This window comes from Passer domesticus, chromosome 1, assembly GCF_036417665.1.
Source record: "Passer domesticus isolate bPasDom1 chromosome 1, bPasDom1.hap1, whole genome shotgun sequence".
NCBI lineage: Eukaryota > Metazoa > Chordata > Aves > Passeriformes > Passeridae > Passer > Passer domesticus.
Genome location: NC_087474.1, coordinates 53,693,046 through 53,718,013, shown reverse-complemented (window position 1 = coordinate 53,718,013; position 24,968 = coordinate 53,693,046). Strand labels below are relative to the sequence as shown.

The 24,968-nt window shown below is 40.8% G+C and overlaps 1 protein-coding gene and 1 long non-coding RNA gene across 4 annotated transcripts in view; both read right to left on the bottom strand.

The window, feature by feature from the left end:
* Positions 1-215: 215 nt before the first annotated feature.
* Positions 216-18,632, bottom strand: LOC135300868 (uncharacterized). Its single transcript, XR_010362634.1, has 4 exons — positions 18,534-18,632; positions 16,776-18,144; positions 2,267-2,320; positions 216-300 (listed from the first exon to the last, which is right to left on the bottom strand). It is a non-coding gene; the product is annotated as an uncharacterized LOC135300868 (long non-coding RNA).
* A 4,918-nt stretch (positions 18,633-23,550) lies between these two features.
* The window catches only part of AMPH (amphiphysin), a 120,311-nt gene continuing 118,893 nt past the window's right edge, over positions 23,551-24,968 (bottom strand). For all 3 annotated transcript variants that reach the window (XM_064420753.1, XM_064420743.1, XM_064420760.1), the window contains one exon: positions 23,551-24,712. In XM_064420753.1, coding sequence (XP_064276823.1) covers positions 24,605-24,712 — 108 coding nt within the window. In that variant the 3' untranslated portion in view covers positions 23,551-24,604. The remainder of the gene's footprint in view (positions 24,713-24,968) is intronic.

Below are 24,968 nucleotides of genomic sequence, written 5' to 3'. Positions count from 1 at the left end.
CCAGTAGGCATAGTAATAGGAACCTACGTCATTGGAGTTAATGTCATTGAGTGTGAAAGTGCAGACGTTTGTACCTTTCTTTGAAGAAGAATACTTGTTGCTATAGAAATTGTCATCATAGGAAATTGCACTGGGTCAAATGTACAGAATCCGTTCTGGAGCTTTGGTTGGTATGTGTCGGTACCAATGTATACTGGAAGCCAGGAATACCCTTGGCTATACAGTCCATTGATGTAGTTGTCTTGTGCCCTCTGGTAATGGATACTTCTATCTGCTTCAGAAGCACTTGTGCTTGTCCATCTAGAAAGAAAGAGAGAAAACAGAACAAGTACTCTTAGCTTGCTATTCATTCACACACATAAACATGGGATGCTTCCTGCCACAGCCCTTTGTCATGGTTTGACATGTCCCTTGTCCACAAAGGGAACCTACGAGACCAGGCTGCAGCCAGGGCCAGCAGAGGAAGCAGCAGCATCCTGAGTGCTCTTGCTTGTGTCTGCCCTCTGGAGGAAGTCTACAGCACTCCCAGCAGGGGCAGAGGGCAGCAACTGAGGAAAAGAAATTATCACTTGGGTCTTTGGAGAGGCTGTCCTGGCAGGTGTTGTCTGAGATAAAGCAGCCTGATTGAACCCTACTAAATGAACAGTCAGATTATAGCTTTATACAAGGAGCACAAGCCTCAGGTTGGCTGCCAATAAAACATAAAAAAATAAAACTCAAATCATGGAGCTAAATGAATTGGAGGGGTGAAATTATTGCTCATGACACATATCGAATATTGAAGATCAGGAAAATACACAGCAGACATTTGGGAGCTCAAAAGCAGAATTGTTGAGTTAATGACTGTGTCTTATCACAGGCAAAGTGAGATGATACACCTCAGAGTGGCTTCTCCAAATGCTGGAAAGAATCATCATGCAAACAAACACAAATGCTTTACAACCCCCATAGGCCTAGTTTAAAATACAGACAATTAGGTCAAGCAAAATATAGAAATTATTTTGTGCAATTAAAAGTATTTTTTCAGGCACAAGGTCACTTCTAGTTCCCTTGGAAAGAAAACTAAACCAATTCCCCTTTTCCTCTTTTTGTCATGTCATTTTACTTATGTTAGCCAGCTTTTTTTTTTTTTTTTCAAGCATTTTTACACAGATCCAGTAACTGTTGTCCTACAGTTGTACTCAGGATCTGATCTTTCAATCTCCAGTGAAATGCAGCCGGTGCCCCAGTGCTCAGTGTGCTCTGAAGATGATGTACTGGTGATTGGCAATACTGGGTCCATTGAGATAGGAACACAATAGGATAAAGTCCTGTCACTTTATCTATTTTTGTTTATCCATAAACAGAAAGAGCTGAAATAACTCAAAGGAATGTCTTTCTGAGTGCAAAAATAAAAATTTTGCACGCAGATAAAAATTCTATAGGTAGTCTTGCTATGTAGGTTGAGAAGACCCACTGAAGTAAATTAGGACACTTGTGTTTTAACCTAAATGAAAATTTGATCAACTCCAAGAAGAAAACAAAGAGAAAATAAAACGAGATTCTCAAATGACAAAGTACAAAATGGGTATATTCCATCTGCAGTCTTGATTGGTGCTTCAAGTTTATTTTCACTTATAACCTTTTCTGCCACACAAATGACAGAACAAGGGTTTTATTCCAAAAATGTATCTTGAAAGGTAGTGAGAATAGAAAGATTTTGCCTGTCTTTAGCAGGACCCCGCTTTTTAGCCAAACCTGTCATCTTGTAAACTCACTCAGAGGCAATCCATCCTGGCCCAAAAAATGCCCTTTTTATTGTCAAAATGAAATAACAGGTTTGCTGGTACTGGCTGTAGTGTGCATCTGCAAAGCTCAGCAGCATCTTTTGTATCTGGTTGTTTGTGCAGTCTGATTCAAAGCTTTTGGGAAAGTAGGGTGGCAGTCTTCCTGCGTGTTGTCAAACATTTCAGGTTCTTATCTGGAAAGTAGAGCATGTCTTTGTGCAGGTTCCTTGTGGATTTCTACTACTGTGCATCCCAACTAGCACAATAGTAGGTGGCAGAGTCTTGCAGCATTACTTTGCTCACTGTCAGGGTGCGGACAGATTTCCTGGGATCCTTCTCAACAGTAAACTTCCCCTCATCAGACTGGCTTTCAAGGAAAAACCTGGAGAATATGTAGGCAACACGCCTGGGAGCTGCACTGACCCTCTTTTGGTACCAGTGAATAAAAACGTTACTAAAATCACGACTGGAGACATGGCAATTGATTAGCACTGTTTTACCTTCTGGCTTGGTGATAGATATAGGGGCTTGCTGTAAGTCTTGTGCAGAGCCACCTGTGGCAATAAAAGAGAAAAAACAGAGAAGTTGTTTTTTGTTTTTTTTTAAACATCTCCTTTTCCACTGGTGACTGTGGAGGCAGGAGGATGAACAGGGCACATACAAGTAAAAAGAATTGCCAGGAAGAAAGTGCTCAACAACCACATCACCACTGCTTTTCTTAGGGTTTCCTTAGAGGCACAGGGTCAGAGTCAGCCTCAAGACGGGGTGAAGCAGATCTGAGTGGCTGAAAACTATCCAATGAGGCTGCGCCAGCTACAGGTTAAATAATGATGCATGAGCCATTTCCTTTTGGTTAACTCTCAAACAGAAGAGAAAAACCCAAACAAACAGGCAACCTTTCCCCAAGCCCAAAAAACACTCATCCCAAAACCCACCCTTGTACAAAGAGTGCTCACTACTGAGAAAGACTTCTTTGTTTCTTTCTTTTTTATTTCCACAGGGAATTTGCCTGAATGATGAGTAGAATCACTTTTTTTCCCTTTGCTTGTTGTACTGTGAGCCCCGCTCTCCAAGATGTATTTGCCAGATAAGGTACCAGACAGAGATCAGTTTAATTGCTTACTTCTCATATATACTGAGGTTATGTAGGATGATTTTTCATCCCATGAAAATACCTCCAAAATGTTTCTTTTAACAATTTGTCCTATTTATTTTGAACATTGAACATCAAATAGGATCCTGTAATACAGCTTCAACCAGAAATCCCTCTTCCTACAGTCATCGTTTGGAGTTATCCAGTACGGCAAAAAAAAGTCCCAGTGTTTTCAAACTTTTACTGATTACTCCAATAATTAAAATATCATGAACATACATCAAAAGTATGCCCAAGCAGCAAACATCTTCCATTACCTGGCCCTACAGCTGCTGGTTTTCACATTACTCAATAAGTGGTATTTCTCTCTGCCTATCAAGGCCACTGTCTTCATAGTCAGGCTTTTCCCATGGTCTTGTTACCCTTACAGATTTCAGCAGGCTAAAATGCAAGTTTAGCTCTCTAGCTTAAATGGAGATGGTTTGTCATATAAACTTATATGACATGTCATCAGTAGTAATGTACTCACTTTCATGTTCTTATGTTTTGAATCAGCAAGAGACCCCTTTTAGAACACGCTTTTTATGCATCTAGTGTAGTTTACTATCTGATTTTTTAATCAAAAGAGTGATTCAAACTATTCAAGAGGGGATTGGTCCTTCCAAAGCCAAATGCAGAACATGGGTCTAAGTATTTTTATATCAGCTGGCATTAATCAAACAGACCAGAAAAAAAGTCTGTACTGAGATCTGAAAACCTGCTACTGAACAGCTGTCTTACATGGCTATCTCCCATCTTCACTGCTTACTCATCCAGATAATCTGAAAAAATGTATAATGACAGTTTACTCATACTGTTACTATTGGGGTTCTTTGTTTTTAAAGTAGAAACAAATCGCTTACACAAGATATAATTTTCCCAGAATAATGAAGTAATTTCCACACTTCAACACTTTGTAATTCAGCTCCCAAATTTATTTGCGTTTCATGTTCAAAGTCCAAGGAGTCTTCCTATGTGTCTGCTAAGAGTGTATATTTAAGTCCCATGTTTCTGTAAATAGGTGTTGTGTGTACTTGACTTTTACTTGATAAATATACCACAGCTTAACATCTTCTCCCAGCTGCTTATTAATTGTGTGGCTTACTTTACATCATTTAATAGCTTTAGAGGGAGGAGTCAACAACCTAGGGAGGGACAGACAGCATAGTACAAAGTAGGATACTTTGTACTATAATGGTTAATGAGATACCTCTCATTAACTCTCAGAAAGACTGCACTTGTATTGAATTGCTGTGGAGTAGCAAGAGGGGGCTGCAGCAGACAGTGTTATGTGGCTCCTAGAACGGCCCCCTGGAAATCACAGGTGTGTGCAGTCCCTTCTGTCTCCTGTCCAGGTCTTCAACTGAATATAGTTTGGGAAAGACTCTCAGTTAGGCGTGGGTTTCTCTCATAAGGATTTCCCAGCATTTACTTTGCCCTTCCCAATTCACACCTGGATATAATTTTTTTTTTCCATTTCTCTGGGTTTTGCACCTGTAAAGTTGCTTATCCTGGGGTAGAACTTGGAAACTGCCATGGGACATGTAAACTCAGCAATTTCTTCCAAAATTCCCTCCTTCCCCTGTGTCATTTAGGATTGCTTTTCTTCCTTCCTCCTTTCCCCTATGTTGGATGTTCCCAGTTCCCTATCAAGCACTTCCTGACATTTCTGGCTGCTGTTTTCCCATGTCTAGACAAAGAAGCTGGCATGTCTCTATGCAAAAAGTTCATGTCATTTTTTGATCATTCTTCTGTGAACACATTACAGCTGCAGTAAATTACAGAGGTTAAGGTAATGGTTGTAGGTGTAGTACCACACCATGCAGTGAGTGATAACACTTGCTCAGTTGGTTGTCCAGCTCATGCACCAGCAGCATGTAGGCATCTGTGTGGGTAGATAATTATTTTGGAGGAAATCTATGATTCCAATTAATATCAGACCCAGAAAAGGTGATACAGACCAATCTCTGTGTATGTAGAGGGGGTCCCAGGTGACATTTGGTACCAGTGGATGTAGGTGAACTGTGACCACCAGTTACTTTGCAGATAAACTTGACAGTGTCCTCTGGGAGTGACTGGGCTGTGTGATGGAGGCTGGCTCTTAGTAAAGGGCTGGTAAAGGGCCCAGAACACACCTGAAGGGAGAGCACAGAGAATGCAGCAGTGATGAGGTTGCATTAAGAAACCCCCATTGCTGGCTTCAAGGATGCATCCTCACATAACAGGGAGCCCATCCATGAGGAAGGGTCTGACCTTTACTCCTTGCTTGTGCTGGTAAAGACAGAGAGTGCTGCATAATATAAGGAGGAAGAGAAATCCAAAAGCTTTTCTCCACCTTTTGGCTTATATTGCACACATTTCTCAGCCATCACACAGGGTAATCAAGGTATTTGTGCACAAGTTATCTGCCAAGTGTAATTTGGACTTGAGACTTGGGTAATAGGACATTGTGGATATTAAAATGTACAAGTGGGCTGGGTGACAATGGAAGTGTGATATAAACCCAAGAAGAAATATTTTGTGACACCCTTAAGAATAGCTAAGAAATACCATATACTTACAAGGCCAGAGACAAGATTGGAAGATTTTAAAGAAGCCTGTAATTTTATCTTCTGCTGTGGCTCCTCAGAAAAGGAAGTTCAAAGATACTGGAATCAGCATCTCTGTGTTGAACTGTGATGAGATAAAAAACCCCCCAGATATATAGTTTGCCCCCTCAAAAAATCAAATTAATTGGTGAAGAGACAAGTGATTTTTTAAATCACATTAGTCTAATTTCCTGTTAAAAAAGATGTGTTCATGTGAAAACTTGATGATGTCATTCATAAGTGCTGCCTGTGCCTGGAAGACTCTAACCAGAACAAGTCACTATGCTGTTGTTTTGTCTGTTAGGCACCTGCATCTTTCTCTGCTTTGCTTCTCTGTGCTAGGTTATTGCTATTTTTGAGCCCCCTCATGGCTCTTCTGGATAATAACAGAGATTGACAAAGGGACAACTTTTTGGGAGCTGGGAAGCACCCACAGATGTCTTACTGTGCAGATATGTGCTTTATTCTCCTGGCATCCAGCCAGCAAACCTTCCTGTGGGAATCCATGGGATTAGAGGATTTTAGAAAAGGTGGGAAAAAGAAAGGCCGCAGAGACAGTAAGGATAGTGAAATGCTTAAGCAGCAGAAAAGAGATATCAGCAGTAGCGAAAACATGAGAAATAAAACAATAAAGCTATGTAGTTTAGCTTTCTAAGTTGCAAAAAAGTATATTTTAGTAAATATTTAGAAGGTTAAATATGAATAGGGCTCTGTGCTTTGTCTTTTGTAAACGAACCATTGTATGAGAGAAAAAGTTGCTATTGTTTTAACCAAAGCTACGTGTGCTTCATGTGGTTGGATAGAACGACTGTCAATATGCTTTTGCTCTATGTAATTGGCTGAAACTAGGTCTGAAACTATCTTATAATATGTTGTAACATTAAGTTTCCTTGGCCTTCTGTCTGGATAGCGAGCTGCTCGCATCGATCCATTGCCATAACCATGTAATGAGACTGATGCTTCTTAAATAAACAGCTCACGACGCTGTTCAGGTGTGATCCCGTTCCGTTTGTGTCTGTAAATAGTTGCCGGCGTCAAATGGTGCCCCTCTGTGAGGAGGACTTTAGACTAGAATAAAAAAGAAAATCTTGGATAAACTCGGGCGCCGGAGACCCAGGAGGAATACTTCATCCCTTCGCCTTCTACATCTGATGTCTTTGTAAGTAATCTTTTTCTAGGGGCTTCCTGGGTGACGAAAATGAAAAATCATTTATCTAAAACAGAATGGGACGTTTTTTACCGGCTTGAGAAAATGTTACAAGATAAAGGACGTTCAGATATCACAAAAAATGAACTGAAAGACTTATTAGTCTGGGTAAAAGCGAACACTCAAAATATAGACTTGCAGTCTGCTTTTACCTTTGTTTTTTGGGATCAAATAAACTGGAAAATCTATAATCTGTTCTCTCTCAAAAAGGACGAAACTATATACAAATTCATGCCTGTTTCCAGGGCTTTGTTAGAGTGTTTTAAACAAACTGATGGTAATACAGACATTTCCAAACAACAGAACAAAATATCTTGTTCAGATGCTTTAAATCCACGTAATACCGAGTCACTGTCCTTTTCTGTGGAAGTTTCGGGTTCCACTCCGAGTTCCTTTCCTTCCAAAGCGTCCAGTGTCATGTCTTCCGGAGACGGCGAACCGGAACAGCTTCCATCTCGGGTCGTGTCCCCTGTTTCTTCCAGGCTTGTCAGCGTTTCTGCAGCTGAGAGCATTCCTTCGCCCCTCCCTCTGGGAAAAAATGGACTTTTGCCGTGTCGGGAAAGTTGTTCGGAAATTTTGTTGCATTCCGGGAATGAGAATGTGCGCGAGTTCTGTTCGGGGGTGGGTGCGAGCCGCGTGAAGGTGGTGGATGAAAATCTGCCGAGGTTTCGTGATAAAGGAATTGCATGTTCTGAAACTGTACAAGCAGGGTTAGCCGAGATGGGCTTGGGATCTGTTTTGCCTGGTCGGGAAACTGTGGGGGTCACTCCTGCCACTGTTTCCTCTTCTCATGCAGACACCCCTTTGGGTTTGATTCAGGTGGGCTGTGTGTGTTGTCATTCGAAAAATCCTTTTCTAGTGAATTGTTCTGTTAAGCCTCTGCCAGGTTTTTCTGTGGCTCACCAAGCTCTTGGTACAGAGGATGAAATAGCTATAGCTGTGACTCTGCCTTCAGAGAACAGGGCAGGGGAAAAGATAGAGGTAGCAGTCGACAGCCAGGGGTTTGAAAAGAAAGCAGATTTTCGAAAGGTCCCTGTTGAGGCACCGACTGAGATTTTGAGGGATTTGAAATCTGTCTCATTTGTTGGTGAAGGAAAAAATAGCATTTCAAACCTGCAGTCTAATGTTGGTAACCCTCCAGCTGAGTCTTCGCTGGCAGGGGGACAGTGTGAAACATGCAGTAAGGTTTTAGAAATTATCAGAGATAAAAATTCAAGGACAAGTAGCCAAGCTGAGACAAATTTTGGATGTTTTCCACAATCCAGAGAATACAATTCCTCCCCAACCCCTCTTGGGAGGGTTCCGGAGGGGGCGTGGTCCAGGGTTGAGCCCGCCTCTGTCCCTCTGGTCAGGGCTCCAGGGGAGGCGTGTTGTTCAGGTGTCTCTGCTAGGAATTCGGAGGCGTGTTCTCCCGCCCATCCTGGCAGAACTCCTGGGAAAGTTCGTTGCTACAGCAACGTCCCTGCCAAGAATTCGGACACTGGCAGGGTTCCCGGAACAACCACTGTCAGTGAAACTGTCAATTCTAACCCTGATCCTCCTTTAAAGCTGCCGGACTGGTCTATTATTAATCAACAATTAGAAAAAGATTTGGATTCAAAGAAACAACTCCTTGCATTACCTGTAAGATATGGTCGTAATGATGTTAACCCTAGATATGAAAGTCTCTCTCACCATGATATAAAGGAATTACGTCAGGCTTTGAAAGAAAGTGGGTTCTCTTCTCCTTATTTTAATAGTGTGTTGAAAAGTACTTTTAATTCTCACGATTTAGTCCCTGCTGATTGTTGAAATATAGCTTCACTGATTTTAACCAATTCACAATACCTTCTATGGGAATTACAATGGAAAAAACTTCTTAATAAGTTGGTTGAAAAATATGCAAATACTGATCATGCAGATTTAGATGTTGTTCAATTAGCAGGCGATCCACCTTACCACAGAGCAGAAAATCAAGCAGTAGATTTGCCTCGATCTGTATTAGCTGATATTAAAGATGCTGCTAGGGAAGCCTTATTTTCAGTAGAGCCAGCTGGCACACATGTAAATTCTTATACCTTGATTAAACAAGGTGAAACAGAACCCTATGGTTCTTTTTTGGATAGACTAACCCAAGCAGTTGAAAGGCAATGTCCAGATGAAAAAGCTCGTTCTTATATTGTTCAAAACCTTGCTTTTGTAAATGCTAATGATGAATGTAGAAAAATTATTTTAGCTTTGCCTGATCAGCCTCCAACTGTTGTGCAGATGTTAACAGCATGCAGCAGAATAGGTGGATCACAACACCTTGCAAATTTACAGGTCAATACGTTAGAAAAAACATTAGAAGATAATTTGGCAAAACGAATGGATAAATTTGAAGAGTTTTTAGAAAAAAAGCTTGGGGAAAATTCTGTTAACACTGCGCAGTTGGAATCTGATAAAAGGTCTTGTTGCTTTGCTTGTGGTAAACCAAATCATGTTAAAAAGGATTGTCCTGCGAAAATTTTTCCACCAAAACAACTTTCTGTCTGCCCTCGATGCCGAAAAGGGAGGCATCTTGCTAAGCACTGTCACTCTCTTTTTGATATCGATGGCAAGCCTCTGTTGTTAAACTTCAAAAACAGCGCGCATTACCACCGCGCTCAGACACAAGTAGTGGTACCCCCTGGCAACCAGGTACCCACTCAAATGGTGATGGTACCTCAGTCATTTGTGCCTCAATCAACCAATCCACGAATGATTCCAGCTCAATATCCTCAAGCACAAGGATCGAATTGGCCTCCTCAAAATTAATTCCTCTATTAAACAATTTATGCTGGGTGAACATTCCTACTGGAATTGTCAATCCTTTTCCGCAGGGGCAAGAATTTTTAATTTTAGGCAAAGTCAATAACAAATTTCTTAGACTCTCAATTCTTCCTACTGTTGTTTCAGTAAACTCTAATGAAGAGCTAAAGATTTTAGCTCTTGTACTTGAAGTTCCTATAGTAATTCCTCCAAAAACACCTATTGCTATTGCATTTCTGTTTCCTGTGAATACCCACAAGCAAAGCAATTTTCCAAAGAATTCAATCATGTGTGTACCTTCTTGTACCTCAGGTCCAGAGGTCTTTTGGGTGCAATGTTTGGACCGTGACCGACCTCAATTAACTTGTAGCCTGACTCACTGTGGTAAAACAATTTATGTTACAAGCATGCCAGATACTGGTGCAGATGTCACTGTAATTTCTCACATGTTTTGGCCTAATGACTGGAATTTAGTAGCTCCTTCAGGTTCTCTCACTGGGATTGGAGGTGCTACTGTGTGTCTGCAAAGTGCATCCATGATTAACATTACAGGTCCTGAAGGAAAGACTGCTGCGGTGCGTCCTTTTGTTGTTCAGAAGCCTCTCACCGTCTGGGGAAGAGACGTTCTTTCCCAGTGGGGAGCGAAACTAGAAGTGTAATGACAACCACGTTGAAACCTGCCACTTTAAAGATTACCTGGAAGACTGATCATCCTATATGGATTGATCAATGGCCTTTGACAGAGAAAAAATTAAATATCCTTAATAAATTGGTAAAGGAACAATTACAGCAGGGTCACATCGTCCCAACAAACAGTCCCTGGAATTCACCAGTCTTCGTCATCCACAAGAAAACATCAGACTCCTGGAGATTGCTTCATGACCTGAGGAAGATCAATGAGGTGATCGAAGACATGGGACCTCTTCAACCTGGACTGCCTTCTTTATCAATGATCCCAAGACACTGGCCTCTCGTCGTCATTGATTTAAAGGACTGTTTTTTCCACATTCCACTTCATCCTGATGATGCTCCAAGATTTGCTTTTTCAGTTCCTGTCATCAATCGAACAGAACCCGTGCAGAGATATCACTGGAAATCACTGCCACAAGGGATGAAGAACTCACCTATAATTTGTCAATATTTCGTCGCCCAAGCTTTGTCTCCTGCTCGACAGAAATTTCCAAAATCCATGATTCTACACTACATGGATGATTTGCTCATCACAGCTTCAATGCAGGAAGAGATGGAGCAAACCCGTGCTTGTGTTGTTGCTGAAATTCAAAAGGCTGGACTTGAAATTTCTACAACAAAAATCCAGGAAGTTCCACCTTGGAAGTATCTGGGATGGAAGATGACTGAAACGACAATAACACCGCAGAAGATACAGATCCGGACCAATGTCAACAACCTGCAAGACTTGCAACAACTCTTGGGAGAAATCAACTGGGTCAGACCTGTTTTGGGAATCACCAACGATGAACTGAGTCCACTTCTCGATCTGCTAAGAGGAAGCTGCGACATCACTTCCCCAAGAACCTTAACCCCTGAAGCTCGTGCTGCACTCGACAAGATCACAGAAGCTCTCCAAAGAAGACAAGCTCATCGCTACATTCCTGAAAAACCTTTCTTTTTTGCAGTTTTAGGAGAAAAAATGCAACTTTGTGGTCTCATTTTTCAGTGGGACCCTTCTGAGCCTGATCCTTTGTTGATAATAGAATGGATTTTTCTTCCCTACAGGTCTCCAAAGACAATTTTCACAGTCTTAGAAATGATTGCACAAATTGTAATTAAGTCCAGAACCGAGGAAGCAAGTACGCAGACGTGAGCCGAGCAGAGGGATCCCGGGTCACGCCTGACGTTCCTTGTGCATCGATGGAACCTGCAAATTCTGACTTTGTGTTAATGTTATTTATAAGTGTGTCAATTGTATGTCAAATGTTTGTTTTGTAGAGCTGATTTTTGGCAAAAGTTTAGGTTTTTGTTTTTGTTGTAAGCATAATTTTAAAAATTGATATATATGTAAGGATTCTGCCAAAACTTAGCTCATGGATAAGATGAAGCAAATGCAAGTTGTATGTTGGTATTGGTGGGTTTTAATTTCCTTTTGTCGTGCAGATTTGCCTGTGGAACAACCGAAAACTAATGTTTGGCTGACCTTAGCCAAGGCAGCCGGCTCAGATACCATATGTTTGTCTAATTCGGAACCAGAAAAACCTTTCTCAACCTGTCTAGTTGGTGTGCCAGTAAAAGAGTTGCCTTTAGTCAAAAAACAATCCAATGGTAAGCCAGGTGAAATTGACAATGGGAACAATCCCACAGTGAATTGGAACATTTGGGCCAAAAAACTTCCTAGGGCAGCTTCTGAACCCCAAGAATTAGAAATCCTTGGTTCTTTGACAATGGATTTTTGCTTTACCTTCATAGCTAGTGCTTGGCAAAAAGGTGATCCTCCAAATTTCAATGTTACTCCTCATTACTTTGCATATAGAAATTTGAGTTTTTGGTGCAATTCTTCAAACAGTTGGGATGTGCTTCCTGAGGCTGACCTATATCCACGGCAATTGCCTAAAGGATATTGGTTCATTTGTGGAGACAGGGCTTGGCAAGGCATTCCGGCACACCTTGAAGGTGGCCCTTGTAGCATTGGGATGCTCACTGTAATCGCACCCTCAGCTAAAGCGGTCATGAAAAGGAAACAAAGGAAAATAAGATCTGCTCATCATTACGATGAGAACTGTCAGAGTGATTTCATGCCTTGGAAAGCTGCAAGAAGGGTTTCAGCAAGTATATTTTTACCCCAATTGACTTCAGCAGTAGCTTTGAAACAATTAGATCGAGTTGGGTGTTGGCTGAGCAAGCAAACGAATGCCACATCCTCTGCCATTAGTGATATGTTAACCGATGTTGATAGTGTTAGACATGCTACCCTTCAAAACAGAGCAGCAATTGACTTTCTTTTACTGGCACAAGGGCATGGTTGTGAGGAATTTGAAGGACTGTGTTGTATGAACCTATCCGATCATTCAGAATCCATTCACAAGAGCATACAAAAACTGAAAGACTTGACAGCCCAAATTAAAGAGGATAGTGAATCCTGGTTGGATGATCTGTTCCAAGAATGGAGCTTTGCACCTTGGCTAAGGCAACTTTGCAAGATAGGTCTCTGTATATTGGGTGTTTTGGTAATGATGTTGATAGTAATCCCCTGCATACTTCAGTGTGTGCGACGGATGATGAACAAAACAGTCAAAGAAGTTTTTGTCATACAAGAGAGAGAAATAAGAAGTAGAAGCACAGAGAGTGTTAGAAATCTCACAGAAATGACGGATGAAGGTATAGAAATGGAGGAGGGTTTTGAGTTAAGACCCTGGAATCGACAAGAATTTTTTGAACAATGACTTATAACTATTGTCAGACATGATTCATATCTTTTCACTGACTGGGCCTTCACAGCATTAAATTGCTGTGCTGTAACATAGCGATTATTAGAGTCTGCAAGAATAGGCCTCAAGCAGATAGTAAGCAAAAGTGTTATAGTAAGGCTATGAAACGCAAGTAGTGGACGACATGGTTTTGAAGATTTCTTTTTGAGTCAACAGAGAGGGGGAATTGTGGGAATCCATGGGATTAGAGGATTTTAGAAAAGGTGGGAAAAAGAAAGGCCGCAGAGACAGTAAGGATAGTGAAATGCTTAAGCAGCAGAAAAGAGAGTATCAGCAGTAGCGAAAACATGAGAAATAAAACAATAAAGCTATGTAGTTTAGCTTTCTAAGTTGCAAAAAAGTATATTTTAGTAAATATTTAGAAGGTTAAATATGAATAGGGCTCTGTGCTTTGTCTTTTGTAAACGAACCATTGTATGAGAGAAAAAGTTGCTATTGTTTTAACCAAAGCTACGTGTGCTTCATGTGGTTGGATAGAACGACTGTCAATATGCTTTTGCTCTATGTAATTGGCTGAAACTAGGTCTGAAACTATCTTATAATATGTTGTAACATTAAATTTCCTTGGCCTTCTGTCTGGATAGCGAGCTGCTCGCATCGATCCATTGCCATAACCATGTAATGAGACTGATGCTTCTTAAATAAACAGCTCACGACGCTGTTCAGGTGTGATCCCGTTCCATTCGTGTCTGTAAATAGTTGCCGGTGTCAACTATTTACAGACACGTGCTAGGTTATTGCTATTTTTGAGCCCCCTCATGGCTCTTCTGGATAATAACAGAGAATTGACAAAGGGACAAGTTTTTGAGAGCTGGGAAGCACCCACAGATGTCTTACTGTGCAGATATGTGCTTTATTCTCCTGGCATCCAGCCAGCAAACCTTCCCAAACCCAAACTGGCTACATGTACTTTTGTATGAGCACATCCTCCTCCCTGTCCTCTGTCCTTTGCTTGTTGCACTGCCTGAGATCATCAGTGCTTTGTATTTAGACAGCTAGCCTAGGCATTTTCTAACTTACTTAACACAGTTAACACGCTTGCAGGTTAGTCTGATATTGTGCAACGACATAACAGTGGTAAGGCCTTCAGTGTACCAGGATGTGAGTAGATCATAAATAAAAATAGGAACAATGTCCTTATATCCTGGGAACAATACTTTGTTCCCAGGGTCTTCTCTTTCTCCACAATACCATTTCATTTCTTCCTATGCATATTTTCTCTCATCATGGGCAGAGAGAGCACAGCTCCAGGTGCCTAATACTGATGTCTTAAATTTTAGCTTTCATATTTTTCAGATTCTGATCTCCCTAGGAGTGTAGCTCTGAGCATCATATTAAGTGTTAGTAGGTTCTCTTCACAGGGTAGTTAGACAAAACAATTTTTTTCCAGCTTGAGAGCAAGGACAACTGTTACAAGCTTCAGGCCAAAAGGTACAAACAATGGGGAACTGAAGAAGAGGGAAACAAGGATGGGACTTCATAACCTGAAGCTATAATTGGACAATTAACTCCAATATGCAAATGGACCAAAACTTATAAAAGTGTGAGACCTTGTGACCGGTTGTCCATTTTGTGACCATTTTGGATCCATCTTGCATGTAGCCCTTGCCAGGCTCTTGTACTGACCAAGGTGTATTCTTTAAGGCCTTTCAATAAATACCTACTCTATCCCTTTAGCTCTGTCTAGTCTCTGTTCCAGGTTCAGCCTCTCAAGGCATCAATACTCCTCCCATTTTATCTTATAAAGCATAACACAATAAGCAACTTGCCTTCACTCCACCCCAATAAATCTCCTGCACCACCCAGTGTCTGGGACATAATCAATGAACACATCAGTTGTGTTTTAGTGAGCAGTGATACAGTTTTGACAAATCAGGAGGTTTTTACAATTTTACAGTAACACAGTGGTAGAGGAGGGTCATACACATTATGCAGCTGTGGTCTCATCAGACTATGTATTGAATAGGGATGTTTCTCCAGACATCTCCCTCCTCCTAAGAAAGGGCTTAATGATCTGGCTCTTTCCTCCCTGCTGGCACAGGCATGTCCATGAACAACCTGGTGAAACAAACCTCACTCTCCACAGAGAGAAGCAGGCACAACTTTCCCAGGATTTTTCCTGGGGAAGGCTGTGAGAAAGCTCAGAGAAAGAAAAAAAAACTATTCTTATCTTAATCTCTGCACCTGTGGAATGTGTTATGGAGATTGTTTACCAAAAGGTAGTTTCCTAATTGGACACTGGTCATGGTGGTTTTGATTGATTGACCTATTGGGTCAAAGCTGTGTCGTGACTGTCTGTAAGGGTCACAGGTTTTTCTTTAGTATAGTATTAGTGTAGTATGTAGTATAGTGTAATATAGCTTAATAGAGCAATTGGACAGCCTTCTGCAATCATGGAGTCAAGGCTTGTGGTACCCCACATTGGGGACACCTTGCCACAATAAAAGAGCCCGGCTGGAGCCTGACCTCAGTCCCCTCCCCCTCTCTGCCTACTCTCAGGTCAGTTGCAAAATCTCAGACTTGTAGTGGTGGAAAAGGCTGCAGTGAGCTCACCTGGGCTTGATACCTTCTCAGAAACTTCTCTGTGTTGAAGTGCCACACTTGGGAAAAAGAGTAATTCTGCACCCTTTCCCTAGTCTTCATTTGTTTGCTTATTGACTGGGAGCATAACTCCCCAGAAGTAGGGATGGTTTCACAGAGATTATTCTGAAGCACAAAACACAGCAGCGGGCCACTCACAGACAGATATAACCCTAACAGCAAACACAATAACTGAATTAAGTCCCTGCTAAATGTTCCTTTTATGACATGGGGGATTTTGTTTAAGATAGTTGGTTCTCTGCTTTGTTTGGAGAGCAGTGTGGTTCCTGCCTGGAGTACTACTAGTGAGATTCTATCTAGCAGGCTAATGAGAAAGGGTCAGATTGGACATAAAGAAAACCCTATTTTCATTGAATGATACAATCAATAGGAGAGCAAAGTTTGGACCTTTCCAGGACTAAAGCAAAATATCTAATCAGTGCAGGCACTACTTACTCACCTGGATGTAGGAAAAATATTATAACACTTTAAAGCATATGAAAAGGTGTACCAAAAGCGTATGCACATATCTCTAGTCACATTCATAATTACAGGAAAAGACATTCTGTGTTAACCTGGGCACATTAACAGCCACGAGCAATCATGACTGTAGTATGACTGCCAGCTTCTCCATCAACACTGAAAGCAAAGATATTTAATTCTATCCTCTTCAAAGTGAGCACAAACTGCTGCAGTCTTCAAGCATCCAAACTGGATGAAAGAAAATACTCAGTTTGGAAATCTGTCATGTTAATAAACTATCACAGCATTTGCTAAGATGTCACCCCCTGCATCTACCTCCAGAATCATTGCATTTTGTGACCATTTGGTAATAGACTCAAAGCAACTGACCACAAAAATAAATCTTTCAGTAGTTTCACAGGGTGTGAGGGTTTGCTCAAAAAGTCATTTTTATAGAGTAAAATCTTTGAATAGATGAAGAAAAGTTACGTAAAGCAGATGTTGTTTTCATCCGATCATTTATGATGAGAACACAATTACATTAAACTTCAAACTCATTACCCTGCCATTTTATTAGGGAGAGTTTTAAGTCTGTCAAAAAATAATGTGAAGTTGCAAATCAATAACCCTGCTAAGCTCTTCTCAAAGTGTTTAACTCTGGAAACCAAATTACTTCATCAGTCTATTCTTTACTATGCTGATAGAACTTGCTGCCCACTGCCTACCAATGTTTCTGGGGTTGATGCAGAGCAAAGAGAACTGCTGCCAGGCATGACAACCTTAAGGGAAACCATCAGGAAATACATTTCTAGAATTTCATCTTCTTACCAGTCTCAGCATCACTGCTTTTCTTAGCTTGGAGAGGCCAGGATGGCTGGGATGGCTGTCAGGACAGCAGCACTGAGGCTCCAGCATGGAGCTTGTGAGCTAGGAGGAAATGGGTGTACATGGTCGTGGAGCTCCCACAATGAGGCTGCTGATGATAGGATGATGATAGCCTTTGCTGAGCAGAAGACTTGCACAGGTCTCCGGATCTCCTCTGGTCTGGTTGGGAAGATCCCAAGGTGTGTCTCTGTTAAAAGTCTCTTTTCCCCAGCCCAGCAGCCGAAGGAGTCGAGAAGTCTTCGGTTCACGTTCTCAAGGTTGTTTATTATTTCTTTACCTCAAACATTTTCTGTCTGGCCTGCCAAGGTCTGTTCTGCAGGTCTGTCTGAGGCACACTCTCTGCCTTTCGGGCTGGTGCTATCTTTTATACTAAAAACTACGTATACTATGTTTACAGTTATTTTCTAATACCTATCACCTATGTTAAACAGTGACTTTCTACTCTAAACCAATCTGTGAATGCCAACATCATCCTGAACATGGATGCCAAGGAGAAGAAAGAAGAAGGACAGGGCACGCCCAAATCCCTCCATCTTAGAACCCCTGACCCCCATGTACAGAATTCCAAACCCCCTTGTAGAAGGTTCAAAACCCCCCTGTACAGTGCTCCAAAATTTTTCCCTTCACCCTGTGATTGCTACTACTATGCTACTTAAACTTTTGTGACCTGTAATTCTTCATATAATGTTGGTAATTTGCTCCATGAGTTGAGATCAAATTTCCAGGTGTCTTTGACTTTCTGCCAGGGTCTCCAAGCCCGTGCCAGGGCTTTGAGACATCCAGAGCATCCAGAGAGATGTCCTGGGTTTTGACACACAGGCATCCAGAGAGGTATCCCTTTGGGAACCAGCCCCTAAGGATATTTTTTGGGGGGGTCTCTGCTGGCTTGTTTGCCCCCTCTTGATCTTTCCATCCTTTGGGTAAAATGCATCCTTTGTATAAAGTGCCCTTGGGGACTTTAGCATATTTTAAATATTCCTAGGACCTTCTGCAATGGCAGGGCATGTTAAATAATCCTGAAAGATAACTTTTCTCGGTTGTTTTAAAATACTTTCCTGCAATTAATAATTTAGCTATTTACTTAACCACAGATAGACTATAAAATAATTTAAAGCAGAAGTAGCATGTAAAATTGTTTTTCCTCTTAAACTAACATTGTCACTTTGAATTGAACCAGCTGAACAACTTATTATTTGGTGCAGATTTACCATGTTTGGTATACAACATATTTCAACATGTATGAAATTCAAGGATATGTTGCTCTGATGACTTGAGCTGCAGCTTGATAAAGTAGTTTTCTGTCTTTGTTTGCCTGCAGATTGAAGAAGCCAGTTAGCATGAATGAAACGGATTTTTTTTTTTCTGGTATGGCACTGAATTTGCTGTATGTGGCTGCAGACATTAGCCAATTTCAGATAATGAAAGATATTAATGAAACAAACTCATAGTTGAAGATTGAGCCAAATGACAGTTATTTGACCAATGCAAATTCTAGCATCTACTACCCTCTGCTGGGTACAAAGGAGTAAAACTCTCAGAAGCCTTTTGTGAGCAGCTGTGCAATCCATTGGCATGGATGGATGCCAAGAATTCCTACTCTGAGATTTTTAAGCAAAACTATTTAACATCTGTCTTTAAGACTGGCATGAGTTCTTTTTAGGTGGACAATAGTGTGATATTCTTTCTTGTGCTAAGAGATACCTAAAGATCCTCAGCATTTGCACAGCCTCTCTTGTGAAATATCTTACAGACTTAAAATGCAGGGTTCTGAATCTCTGCCAAAGACTATCAACAACCTCCACTTGTATCTCTATGACATCATGGGAGTTACAGAACCATGACAGGTCCGTCAGATTTTAGCCACTCAGAGAATTTTGCATGACCTTGTGTAGTGGAGGCTGGCTGGTACCCACCTAATCTGGTCTCACTCCCCTCCACAAACTGGACAGGGGAGAGAAAATGTAACAAAAAATGTAACAAAATTTATTAAATTTATCTCATGGCTTGAGATAATGATGGGGAGGGATCACTCACTAAATAGTGCAATGGACAAAACAGACTCAACATAGAGATTTGGATTAAATTTATTACTAAAAAAAATCAGACCAGGATAATGAGAAATAAAATAAAACCTTAAAAACACCTTTCCCCTACCCTTCCTTCTTCACTGCTCTACCTCCTTCCCCAGTGGGGCAGGAAGACAGAGAATAGGGGTTATGGTCAGTTCATCCACTGCTCAGGGAGAGAAGTCCTTCCTGTGCTCTGCAGTGGTGTCCCTCCCACAGGAGACAGTTCTCTAAGAACTTCTCCAGCATTAGTCCATGTCATGAGCAGCAGCTCCCTGCGAACTGCTGTAATGTGAGCCCATCCCACAGGCAACTGTCCTTACCAAACTGCGGCAGCGTGCGTCACTCTTCCACAGGGTGCAGTTCTTGAAGGACAGGCTACTCCAGAGTGGGCTTCTCTCTCCATGAGTCTCCCATGGGGTCACAGCCTCCTCTCAGGCACCCACCTGCTCTGGCATGGGCTCCTCCATGGGCTGCACATGGATCTCTCCAACCCCTTGGTCCTCCATGGGCTGCAGGGGCACAGCTGCTACACCATGGTCTGCACCACAGTATGCAGTAGAATCCCAGTTTTGGTGCCTGTAGCACCTCCTCCCCCTCCTTCTCCATTGACCTTAGTGTCTGCAGAGTTTTTCCTCTCCCATATTGTCACCCATATTGTCTTCTCTGGCCACAATTACAACTGTGTAATAACTTCTTTCTTCTTAAATCTGCTATTACAGAGGCATTACCACCATTTCCAACTGGCCCAGTCTTGACCAGCAGCACGGTCCTCTTTGGAGCCACCAGGAACTGGCTCTGCCAAACATGAAGGAAGCTTCCACCAGTTTCTCACAGAAGCCTGTAGGTCCTGCTACCAAAAACGAGGTCATGTACACCTCTTCATTTGGCAATTGCACAATTAATTCTTCAAAATTACATGTTTTGTTTCTTTTTTCATCTGCAGACATACAGCCAGATTCTTCCTTCCATTGCAGGTCAGTATCTTTAATTTAAAAAGCTTTAATACAAAAATGTTGACTTTCTTATGAATTAAGTTTGGACATCTGGACTATCTTAACCTTTTCCTTTGCAGCATGTACCTTGGAAATGTAATAATTTAAATATATAACTACTTACCTTTCCAGTGCTTTGATGTTCTTGGTCCAATTATACCTCGTACCTCAAGCAGTCTGTCTAGGCAAATATAAAGGCACTATTAGTGACTGGGGGTTTATTTGGTTCACACCAAATCCTATGCTCTGATAACACCAAAGGAAACCCCAGCCTCTTTTCTCCTCTGAAACCAGACTGAGGACAAAGAGGATTTTGCATTTGTGGACTGTCTTCAGCAGATATGAATACCATTGGCTCCTGAAGACTCGAGTTTTGGTGGCCACACAGTACTTTGTGGTTATCTGCATTGCTTTTAGTGCCTGTGGCTAGATAGAAAGCATGCATGCACACAGAGTGGTACTTCTACTACTGTCTGGGTATTTTCTTTCACGGAAGTTTCCTATAACTGCTATTAAGCAGTCTTCCTGTTGGTTACAGGAGAAACCATTCAGAAAGTGCTGCATTTTTCCCTGTGTGATGCTTCTGTGCTGATTAAACAGGCCAGAGTGGAAAGAGGGAAAGATATAGTTGAGATGGTGGCAGAGACAAGATGCACAAAGCATCAGAGCTGAAATCACATGGATGAAGACTGTTGGGACAAAAGGGTTAAAAGTCAAAGAATGGTGAAAATGGTAGATTTGCTCAAGTGAACTTGCAGCTGGAAAAACATAGATCTTTCAAATCTGCTTTAAAAACTGACAATAAAATATGATTTTGTACTTCAAACAGCAAACTGTGGTGGGTTTGAGGCTGCTGTGGTACTTATGCCTGCTACTTGCCAATGCTCTGTCTGCACAGAGCAGAGGCAGCAACCTTGTAAACTATTCTTCAGCCAATGGTTGCTCCTTCCCAACCCCATCCATCTAAATTACCCATCACAGTGGCTTTCTTTTGATGCGTTTTTCTCTGTAGTGTCAGCAGGACACTACAAAATTTTTGATAAGAATGAGCTTAATGGGACTTTGATTTATTTAACATCTCTGAAATTAGGGCATCAGTAATCAGAGCATCCTGGAATTGAACACCATATTTGAGTAGGACTGTACCCCTCAGCCTCTCCTCCTTCTTCTGTGGCAGGGACAGATGCACCTACTGGAAGAAATGAAGCAAGACAGAGGAGAGAGGAGAGAAAGGACAGAAGTGTTGCTCAGCTTATGCAGGTTTCATTATTCAGGAACGGCTGTCAACCAGATAGATGAGCTGCAAATGCACAATTTATTTGTTCACTTACACAATATGTTCCATGTTCCTCTATCTTCAGTTACTTTGTCTTTCTTTAAGACCACACCATGAATAATCAGTCTGTGGGATCAGGAGATTGGATTCCTAAATCTTTAAAGGGTTTATTTTATGTAGAATTAACAATCACACCTGCTTAAGAAGGTTAGTAGTATATGCTCTCTTAGGCATAAATAAGCCTTTAGAGAAACCAAGAAACAATGAGTTTTACAATCACTCTGAAAACACAAAATTCAGTAATTTGCCAAATGCAACACTGTTTGTAAATAAAACAAAATCCAAGTAAAGGGAGAAATAATTTTGGGCTAATATAATTTCAGATGGAGTGTAACTCCAGTTCATGCAGTGTAACACAAGTGTATCATGTATGTAACAGCAGTACATAGTGGAAAGTATTTCCCTTGCTTGTCCTAGAATAAAGTTTTATAGATCACACAGAAATACACTTACTGCACAGGACTCACCTGATGAGCTGCAAACTTAAGAGTGTATCATCCTAGTAGATGGAATTTTGCAAACAATAATTTTCTGCAAGACACTTGTGGCTCTGGGTTGCTTGTGTGAGATGTGAAGACATACTCAAGGTCAGAATGATATGCCATATACACAGTAACCTGCAGAATTTAAATGACACGTCATTATCAATACCACAGCTTTTGGAACATTACCAGTACATCTTGTTGCCAACAAATAATGACAGAATCATGAAAGCTCTTTGCTGTAGGCCAGAGACCTTTCCTATCTATGTACAATCTTAAGTGTACTTGAAAACCCTCTGTGAATCTGTCACATTTGTTGTACCAAGGAGGTTAGAAGAGTCAAGACCAAGGGTGTTTGACGTCAATACTTCTAAAACCAAGAGGGCCCCTAATAATAGTAACTGCATAAGATGGACACCTGGTAAAAGAATACATTTGGCTGATCACAGTAATGCTTTGGGCCGATCATAATGACCTTAGGGTTAGGACTGTCACACATAACGATCTCACTTGATAGTAGGTCCCTTTCAAAGAGTTGGAGACATGGTGTCCACAGGGAAACTGAAGCTCCATTGTACAGTGCTGGGCTTTTCCAGTGATATGTAGAGCAGCCATTACTGAAATGCAAGTGTTGAGATGCAGTTAAGCAAGAAACTAGCCTGGAGGTTATCATGAGTATCACTGTAAATGAAGCGTAATAGGTTATTATGACCACCTCAAAATGGTGTGCTGAAGTCTGGAATTTATTGTAACTAGAAAACCAGAAGCAAGTTTTGTCCTTGGAGAGATTCTTGGCCCTAGATCAAACCTGTTGAAGGAATGAACAGAAAACCAGAGTGTTTTCCTGTAACCTCCTTCGACTCACTGGATATTTCAAATATAAAATCCCAGCTATCACAGCTGAGCCATTCAGCTTCTTCACATAACACAGCTATCACTGGACTTTTGAAACCTATTGAGAGAGACCCTGAAAAACAGAAAAAAATTAACTCTCCTCTTCTTCAAGAGGCACAAACCCCCTATTTCTTCAACTGAGATTTAGCAAATTGGGAATGGAGTAGAAACAGATATTGTTTGCATATGAGATAACAAATGTTTAATGAAAAATAACTGAATTCCTAGGAAAATATAGATATTCCTAAATACTTGCAGCTTCCATGCCTTGGCAAACACAATGGAGCAGATTTATAGAAAACTTACTTTCCACATGAAAAAAGTGGACAAGTGAAAAATGTCACTGTAAGACACAAAACAACACGACGTGAACATGCTGCTGTTCTCAAGGTAGAAAAGGGAAGTTTATTTTCTGACTCCAACATTTATAGAATTCCAAAGGTGACAGTGGATTGGAGAAAGTGCCACCTCTCCAATGACACTGGACAAACTAACAGTCCATCAAATTTCTCCTCTTTCATGAAAGAATGCAAAACAATAAGTTGTTTACAGAAAGTGCGTGAGAAAGTTTGCTACAAGAATGCAAACATCAGAAGGCTTTAGAAAATCTTAAAAAATCAAAGCAACAGAAAAATTCATATGAGACAGAGATCTTCAGCTGACTGATGGTTAAATACAGACAAGCTCCCTTTCTTACTGGACAGATATTAGCTGGTGGTCAGAGTCGGGAACAGGAAGAGCAGCAGAGAGACATGCTTAGCTGGAGTTCAGACCTTTTGGAACTCTAGCCACAACTTAGGTTGAGAACAAGAATTTAGAGGTTGCACCTGTTATGCTATATTCCTTTGGAAAAAGATATATTATTTTAAGTTTAGATTATATAATACAATGTATAAATTATATGGACTTCTTACAAAACTTCAAAAGCACCACAGAAGAAACAGCTTCTTTGGACCAAAGGTTTATTTTTAATGACACAGCACTGGAAAACATAAGTTACAGATGACTTTTTGATACAGGATATATATCTTACTTTAAAAGGTTCTGTGAAGGTATGCTGCATAAATACATATAGTGAAAATATATTGTGTTTATTTTTTTCTCAGAGATTAGTTCTATTTCTTTTTGAAAATTTATTCAGCCAATTAAATAAAAAAGTATAGATTAGCATCATAACAACTCCCCCCACCAGGTTATCTCATTGTAACTACTGCAGCTGGAAGAGGAGACCGAGCCATGCCTTCTCAAAGGTTAGCGGCTTTGAACATGATGTTATTCATCATTTAAGAATGAAAATTTCACATTACAAACACAGACATTGTATCATGTTTTGGCAATGGAGTAGTTAGTTTTGCTTTGTACAAAACTGTTTCCTGTAATGCCAGACAATGAAAAAGCAATGCATATACTGGATGATACTACACAGCCAAAGAGCTACAATGAAGTTGTGAAAAAGCATATAGCCATATGCACTTATATATACACATATAAGCTCTTGTGTATATATATTATGTCCAAAAATAACACTGAAAAAGGTTGCAGTAGTTAACTATCTTTTTAACACATGGAACTTGTAATAGTTTGACCTTATAACTACAGGATAATTAATTAAATCTTCTGCAGTGCAACGGAATACAATACACTTAGTGCAGAGAAGTTATGGTTTTGGTATTGAGGAAGCTAATTTCAGATTTCTTGGGAAAGGATCAAATACAGGATCACCATAGCTCTGACGAAGCACAAACAAACCTGTTGCCACATACTCGTGAACAAATAAGGACATTTCATTTTCATCTGATTTTTTTTCCCATGTACTGCTTCAGAAATTACAGCTTAACTGTTTGCATTCATGCTCATTTGATATGTTTCAACTACCTTTGTCTCGCACCAGAGTGTAAACCATTAACAGCTTAAACAACAAAAAGGTGGGCTCCTGTGATTCAAAGAGGTTAAAAACCTACTGACTGAGCTTCATACTACATTTGTCTGCCTGAGAGAACTACTCCAGATGGCGTGTGAAGTTCTCTGGGAAAAGTCCTTTATAACTATTTGCATCTCTGTACTGAAGCCACTCGGATTCCTTAATGCCAGTCAACCAGCCAGCCTCCTGCAAAGAAAAAGACAGTCTCTTAAATTTCACATCTCCCATTCCTCACTAAGAGCTTCAGACTTGAAGATGTTTCAGAATAACATGGCTAAAGGATTTGGTGTTTTGGTTAAAAAGCTGCCTCTAATTTTGCACAGACCATTTTCTCTGTTCTACCAGACTACTAATTTTGTTAGACCAAGTGACTGCAAGCACATGATACAGACTTTAGCCCATCTAGGTGGGGGAAGAATAGTTCTGAATCCTAATTTTTTTA